Source organism: Erythrolamprus reginae, chromosome 8 (genome assembly GCF_031021105.1).
Source record: "Erythrolamprus reginae isolate rEryReg1 chromosome 8, rEryReg1.hap1, whole genome shotgun sequence".
In the NCBI taxonomy this organism is placed as follows: Eukaryota; Metazoa; Chordata; class Lepidosauria; order Squamata; family Dipsadidae; genus Erythrolamprus; species Erythrolamprus reginae.
The window spans coordinates 56,967,381-56,974,880 of NC_091957.1; the positions used below are offsets into that span (position 1 = coordinate 56,967,381).

Below are 7,500 nucleotides of genomic sequence, written 5' to 3' on the forward strand. Positions count from 1 at the left end.
TTCCTTCAGAAATTTCTTCTTCATCTTCTCTCAGAGGTAAAGAGGCTTCTTGGATGAGGAGTGAAACATCTTCCACGAAAAACTAGAAAGTCACCGCTTCAAAAAAGCACGTTGGAGACAAGTATGACCAGGATGATTCCGAATCTCTGTAGACATTTATCTTTCCACAAGCCACTTAAGCCACGATTCTCTTTCTCCACGGAGGGGATATATATCCCAAGATATGTCTATTTCTAGGCTGAGCACTACGGACATCGCCTCTCTGCTGGGAAACGTGGAGGAGATCTTCAACTTTCAACAGACCCTCAACCAGACTCTGGAAGAGTGCGCTAGGTAAGCCCTGAATACGTTCTCCATGGAGAGTTTTCTTACTTGAAATCTACTTTGGCGGAAAGAGGCTCCAGGAAGACTGTGAGATGTGGACTTCAACTCCCAGAATTCCTCAGCTAGCACGTTTGGCTCAGGAATTCTGGGAGTTGAAGTCCATAAGTCATAGAAGAGCCAACTTTGCCTACCCCTGGGACAGAGTATACATCTTTATAAATGCATGTCGGCGTGAAAGTCCTTTTCCCTTGCTCTGGTCTTGGCTCAGAGAAAACTCACATTTTCAATGCCAACCGACAGCTTCATTTCTTCCACCGTTGACCTGTGTGTGTTTCCTACAGACTTCCCGAATACCAGCAAAGAGTGGGAGGCTCTTTCCTAGGCCTCATGCCCCAATTTGCCTCTCTGTACCTCACTTACTGCACTAACCACCCGTCTGCGGTCAACGTCTTGACCCATCATAGGTAAAAAAAAATTAAAAATGCACCAAAGTCCAAGCCCAGCCCCGGGGAAAGAAAAGAGGTGTCCAATGGGCTGGTTTGCTTCTCAATCATCACGGATGCTTCTCTTCCAGCGACGAGTTGGAGAAGTTCATGGAGAAACAAGGGACGACCTCCTCTGGGATATTGACCTTGACCACAAGTCTCAGCAAACCCTTCACACGGCTGGACAAATACGTGGCCCTCCTGCAGGAACTTGAGAGACACATGGAGGTGAGTTTTTTATGGAAGGCGAGTCATCCATATCGGTAGATTCCACCATTGTTGAACGATGGGCTCTTCTTCCCAGGGTTGTGTTTGGCTTTTTCCCCATCATTCTCTGTGGTCACCAAGGGTCTTCCTGGGTCTACATCCTAGTAGGTGAGCTCCTTAGAAGGAGCGTCTTTCTCTAGACCCCACCCCTGCTAAAGAATGGAGGCCTTTGACCTCTGGTGGTGGAGAAGACTCCTATGGGTCTCTTGGACTGCAAGGCGATCCAACCGGTCAGTCCTAGAAGAGATCAACCCCGACTGCTCTTTAGAAGGCCAGATCCTAAAGATGAAATTAGTTATTTAGTTATTTAGTTATTTAGTATTATTTAGTTATTTAGTTATTTAGTTATTTAGTTATTTAGTTATTTAGTTATTTAGTTATTTAGTTATTTAGTTATTTAGTTATTTAGTTATTTAGTTATTTAGTTATTTAGTTATTTAGTTATTTAGTTATTTAGTTATTTAGTTATTTAGTTATTTAGTTATTTAGTTATTTAGTTAGTACAAATTGGTAGTATACAAAGATATAACTATGTTTATATACATAATACTAGAAAGAGAGAAACATTAGGACAGGGGACTGGTGCACTTATGCACGCCCCTTACTGACCTCTTAGGAATCGGGAGAGGTCAACAATGGATAGTCTAAGGGTAACGTTTTGGAGGTTAGGTGATGATACTACAGAGTCTGATTCCAGGCCTCAACTACTTGGTTACTAAAACCGTATTTCCTGCAGTCGAGTTTGGAGGGGTTTACTTTAAGCTTCTATCTGTTGTGTGCTTGTGTGTTGTTGTGGTTGAAGCTGAAGTAGTTGTTGACAGGAAGGACGTTGTAGCAGATGATTTTATGAGCCATGCTTAGATCGTGTTGAAGGCAACGTCATTCTAAGCTTTCTAAACCTAGGATTGTAAGTCTAGTTGCGTAGGATATTCTGTTGTGAGTGGAGGAGTGGAGGGCTCTTCTAGTGAAGTATCTCAGATACTTTGGCCACCTAATGAGAAGGAAGGAGTGACTGGAGAAGAGCCCAATGCTGGTAACGATGGAGGGAAAAAGAAGAAGGGGACGACAGAGAATGAAGTGGCTGGATGGAGTCACTGAAGCTGTCAGCATGAGCTTAAATAGACTCCAGGGGATGGTAGAGGACAGGAAGCCCTGGAGGAACATTGTCCATGGGGTCACGATGCGTCGGACACAACTTCGCAACTAACAACAACAACCTCACTTATTGCACTAACATCTTTCTAACCCTCATTCTCTCTGGTTCTAGCATTTTGGCATTGGGAAAACTGTTTTCTCTTCGTCTAATTTATCCACCTAATTTATCCCCCCCAGGAGGTACATCCAGACCATGAAGACATTTTGAAAGCCATAGGAGCCTTCAAGTCTCTCGTGGTAAGTCTACAAGCAGATGCTAAATAGCCCTCAAGGGGGCGCTATTATCCAAAGCAAGATTTTTTTAAAAATGATTTTTTTTTAATAGAAAAAGTGGTTTTATTTTATTTTCTGTTGTTCTTAACATAAGGCCGAATATACAATAATCAGACCCCCCCCCCCTTCCATGAAGGAGGGACGTTTTGGGGTGAGAGAGGAAGAACTGGAGACCTTACCTAAAAAAAGAGACATTGATCGAATTGAATGGGTCCAAAGAGGGGCTACAAAAATGGTGGAAGGTCTTAAGCATAGAACCTATCAGGAAAGACTTCATGAACTCAATCTGTAGAGTCTGGAGGACAGAAGGGAAAGGGGGGGACATGATCGAAACATTTAAATAAGTGAAAGGGTTAAATAAGGTTCCGAAGGGAAGTATTTTTAATAGGAAAGTGAACACAAGAACAAGGAGACACAATCTGAGGTTAGTTGGGGGGAAGATCAGAAGTAACGTGAGAAAATATTATTTGACTGAAAAAGTAGTAGATGCTTGGAACAAACTTCCAGCAGACATGGTTGGTAAATCCACAGTAGCTGAATTCAAACTTGCCTGGGATAAACATAGATCCATCCTAAGATAAAATACAAGAAATAGTATAAGGGCAGACTAGATGGACCATGAGGTCTTTTTCTGCCGTCAGTCTTCTATGTTTCTATGAATGAGGAAGGGAGGGAGGAAGGAAGGAAGGAAGGAGGGTAGGAGGGAGGGAGGAAAGGAAGGAAGGAAGGAAGATAGGAAGGAAGGAAGGAAGGAAGGAAGGAAGGAAGGAAGGAAGAATCCACAGGAACAGAATGTAAACATGCCTGGGATAATATCCGTCCACCTTAAGATAAAATACAAGAAATAGCATAAAGGCAGACTAGATGGACCAGGAGGTCTTTTTCTGCCGTCAATCTTCTATGTTTCTATGTTTCTATGAATGAGGAAGGAAGGAAGAGGAAGAAGGAAGGAAGGAAGAATCCACAGGAACAGAATGTAAACATGCCTGGGATAATATCCGTCCACCTTAAGATAAAATACAAGAAATAGCATAAAGGCAGACTAGATGGACCAGGAGGTCTTTTTCTGCCGTCAATCTTCTATGTTTCTATGTTTCTATGAATGAGGAAGGAAGGAAGAGGAAGAAGGAAGGAAGGAAGAATCCACAGGAACAGAATGTAAACATGCCTGGGATAATATCCATCCATCCTAAGATAAAATACAGGAAATAGTATAAGGGCAGACTAGATGGACCAGGAGGTCTTTTTCTGCCGTCAATCTTCTATGTTTCTATGTTTCTAACTGAGGCCAAGGAAGGGATGGAGGGAGGAAAAAAAACATTTGTGAAAGCAGGGTGTGGAAGCATTGAGGATGTACGTAGTGACTTTGTTCCCGAGTCTTCATTGGGGATTAATTACTGATAATTAACCGGGCCGGACAAAACACGAACCTCCTTGTGATAACCCAACCTTTGTTGACAGTCCCAGTGTCAAGAGATGAGGAAGCGGAAGCAACTCGAGCTGCAGATCCTTTCAGAGAACATCCAAGGTTGGGAAGGAGAGGACATCCGGTCCATGGGCAGCGTCCTTTATCTCTCCCAAGCCATGGTCCAGTGTGGAGGGAATGAGGTGAGAACCAGATGTTCGCTGAAATCTCGCTCCTGGGAGCATCCTCCATGAGATGTCCCCTTCTGTGCATGCGCAGAAGTGAAATCTCATGCAGGTGGGCGCGGGTGTGCTTCGGGGATGCGCAACTATGTGCACATCCCCCAAGTCCTTGGTTCAACCAACGTGGGGCCTACAGAAGCTCTATCTGAAGAGGTTTCCAGTCCTGGGTATCCCACACATTGGGGTGGAACCAGGGGCGGATTCCACTTACTGTCGCTAGCGGTGCGCATCCCACAGAGCTCTGTGCAAGGACCAAAAACCCATGAGAGGATGTGCGCATAAACCTATGACCCCCCCCAATGCGTTCCCCACCCCCCTGGGGGGCCCCAGCAGCCCATTACTGCCTCTGCCTCTCTTCCTTTATCCCAGGAGAAAGAGGAGCGGTATCTCATGCTGTTTCCAAACGTTGTGCTGATTCTCTCAGCCAGTCCTTGCATGAGTGGATTCGTGTATAAGGTGAGTGGGATGGATGTTCTTCTTTGTCTTCTTCCTCTTCCTCTTCTCCTCCTTCTCTCCTCTACCACCACCACCACTGCCATCACCTCCTCCCTCCTCCCTCCTCCTCCTTCTCTTCTTCTCCTTCTCCTTCTCCTCCTTCTTCTCCTTCTCCTTCTTATTCCTCTTATTCTCCTCCTCTCCTCCTCCTCCACTACCACCACTACCACCACCTCCTCCCTCCTCCTCCTCCCCTTCCTCTTCTTCTTCTTCTTCTTCTTCTTCTTCTTCTTCTTCTTATTCTTATTCCTCTTCTTCTTCTTCTCCTCCTCTCCTCCTCCTCCCTCCTCCTCCTCCCCTTCCTCCTCCTCTTCTTCTTCTTCTTCTCCTTCTCCTTCTTATTCCTCTTCTTCTCCTCCTCTCCTCCTCCTCCACTACCACCACTACCACCACCTCCTCCCTCCCCCCTCCTCCTCCTCCCCTTCCTCCTCCTCTTCTTCTTCTTCTTCTTCTTCTTCTTCTTCTTCTTCTTCTTCTCCTTCTCCTTCTTATTCCTCTTCTTCTCCTCCTCTCCTCCTCCTCCACTACCACCACTAATTTTCCTCTCTTATTTTTCTTTTTTCTCCTTCTGGGGAGCAGGGGAGACTCTCTTTAACAGGAATGCTGGTGAGCAAAATAGAAGACCTGGAAGGAAACGACCACGCTTTTGAAATGTCAGGTCAGTGTTCTTAGATGCTGCTTCTCCTTGTGCCATATTGGTCATTGGATGGTCTTAGGTTAACTTTATCATCCATCCATCCATCCATCCATCCATCCATCCATCCATCCATCCATCCATTTGCCAAACATGTACAGGAAAGTAGATGGGTGTCAACAGGCTCAAACTCAACCTTGACAAGACGGAGTGGCTGTGGGTTTTGCCTCCCAAGGACAATTCCATCTGTCCGTCCATTACCCTGGGGGGGGTGGAATTATTGACCCCCTCGGAGAGGGTCCGCAACTTGGGCGTCCTCCTCGATCCACAGCTAACATTAGAACATCATCTTTCAGCTTTGGCGAGGGGGGCGTTTGCCCAGGTTCATCTGGTGCAACAGTTGCGGCCCTATTTGGACCGGGAGTCTTTGTTCATGGTCACTCATGCCCTCATCACCTCAAGGTTTGACTACTGCAACGCTCTCTACATTGGGCTACCTCTGAAAAGTGTTCGGAAACTTCAGATCGTGCAGAATGCAGCTGCGAGAGCTATCATGGGCTTCCCTAAATATGCCCATGTCACACCAACACTCCACAGTCTGCATTGGTTGCCGATCAGTTTCCGGTCACAATTCAAAGTGTTGGTTATGACCTATAAAGCCCTTCTTGGCACCGGGCCAGGTTATCTCCGGGACCGCCTTCTGCCGCATGAATCCCAGCGACCAATTAGGTCCCACAGAGTTGGCCTTCCCACGAGTCCCGTCAACTAAACAATGCCGCTTGGCGGGACCCAGGGGAAGAGCCTTCTCTGTGGCGGCCCCGGCCCTCTGGAACCAACTCCCCCCAGAGATTAGAATTGCCCTCACCCTCTTCGCCTTCCGTAAGATGTTGAAGACCTTTTTATGCCACCAGGCAAGGGGAAATTAATTCTCTCCCCCACCCTTCTGACTTTATCATCTGAGAGTGGTGTGATTATGTAGAATTTATTGTTTTTAGTTGTAATGTGCTTTTAATTTAGTTTTTTATATTGGATTTGTGTTGTATTGTATTGTTATTGCTGTTGAAGATTGGTGAAGGGTAACCCCATTCTAGGAAGCCCACTTCTATCTGTACTATATTTTGCCCTTCTTTCTGTTGCGCGCTCTTCAATCGAGTAACCTGGTTTGTCTTCTCGCAGGGAGCCTGGGAGACCGGCTCACGGTACACTGCAGTAGCAGCCAAGATTTGCACGATTGGCTTGACCACCTCCAAAGGTTGACCAGAGGGACCACTTTCAGTAGCACCCTCTCCAAGACCCAATCTTGGGGTTCTCATTTGGTGAGCAACTCCCCAACTAAATCTAAGATGAGATCCCAAGGAAATGTGGAAACGTCTTTCTTGCAAGTCTATTCATTTATTTATTTTCTGGATGGAACATCCCAAGTCTGCGGAGAGGGGCGGCATACAAATCTAAATAATAAATATAAATAAATAAATAAATAAATAAATAAATAAATAAATAAATAAATAAATAAGTCTTCCTTCCCCCATTCTAAACCATCTTTTGAGAGGGGGAAAAATAGGATGTTCTGCTGTAATGTACCTGTGGTTTGATCCAAAGTTGCTGGGAGGCCACCAATGAGGTTCTACAAGGCTACCTGGAAAGCAAGAACTGAACGAAGAACAGTTGCAAGAACTGGGCATGGCTAGTTTAATGAAAAGAAGGACCAGGGGAGACATGATAGCAGCCTTCCAATATCTCAGGGGTTGCCACAAAGAAGAGGGAGTCAACCTATTCTCCAAAGCACCTGAACGTAGAACAAGAAGCAATGGGTCGAAACTAAAGAAGGAGAGAAGTAACTTAGAACTAAGGAGACATTTCCTGACAATCAGAATGGTTGATCAGTGGAACAGCTTGCCTCTAGAAGTTGTGAATGCTCCAACACTGGAAGTTTTTAAGCAGATGTTGGATAACCATCTGTCTTAAGTAGTGTAGGGTTTTCTGCCTAAGCAGAAGGTTGGACTAGAAGTCCTCCAGAGTCCCTTCCAACTCTGTTGTTGTTAATGTTCCTCACCTGTTTCTAAGGGATGATGTCCTTGTTTGGAAATTTGAGATGATCAAGTGGGTTGAAAACAAGGAATTCAAGTAAACTGTTGTGTTTTTTTAATCAGACTTTTAGCTCCACTGGACAATTCCGTGGCCCACTGGAACCACCCCAGATCCTCAAACCCTGGACCTTGA

The 7,500-nt window shown here is 45.3% G+C and overlaps 1 protein-coding gene across 3 annotated transcripts in view; it reads left to right on the forward strand.

Annotated features, from left to right (window-relative positions):
• ARHGEF6 (Rac/Cdc42 guanine nucleotide exchange factor 6) overlaps nucleotides 1-7,500 on the forward strand; it is a 57,794-nt gene that overhangs the window by 32,731 nt on the left and 17,563 nt on the right. For all 3 annotated transcript variants that reach the window (XM_070760020.1, XM_070760018.1, XM_070760019.1), the window contains 9 exons: nucleotides 238-333; nucleotides 666-788; nucleotides 899-1,037; nucleotides 2,409-2,468; nucleotides 3,966-4,112; nucleotides 4,521-4,607; nucleotides 5,226-5,304; nucleotides 6,457-6,596; nucleotides 7,431-7,500. The exon at nucleotides 7,431-7,500 is cut by the window's right edge and continues 56 nt beyond it. In XM_070760020.1, coding sequence (XP_070616121.1) covers nucleotides 238-333; nucleotides 666-788; nucleotides 899-1,037; nucleotides 2,409-2,468; nucleotides 3,966-4,112; nucleotides 4,521-4,607; nucleotides 5,226-5,304; nucleotides 6,457-6,596; nucleotides 7,431-7,500 — 941 coding nt within the window. The remainder of the gene's footprint in view (nucleotides 1-237; nucleotides 334-665; nucleotides 789-898; nucleotides 1,038-2,408; nucleotides 2,469-3,965; nucleotides 4,113-4,520; nucleotides 4,608-5,225; nucleotides 5,305-6,456; nucleotides 6,597-7,430) is intronic.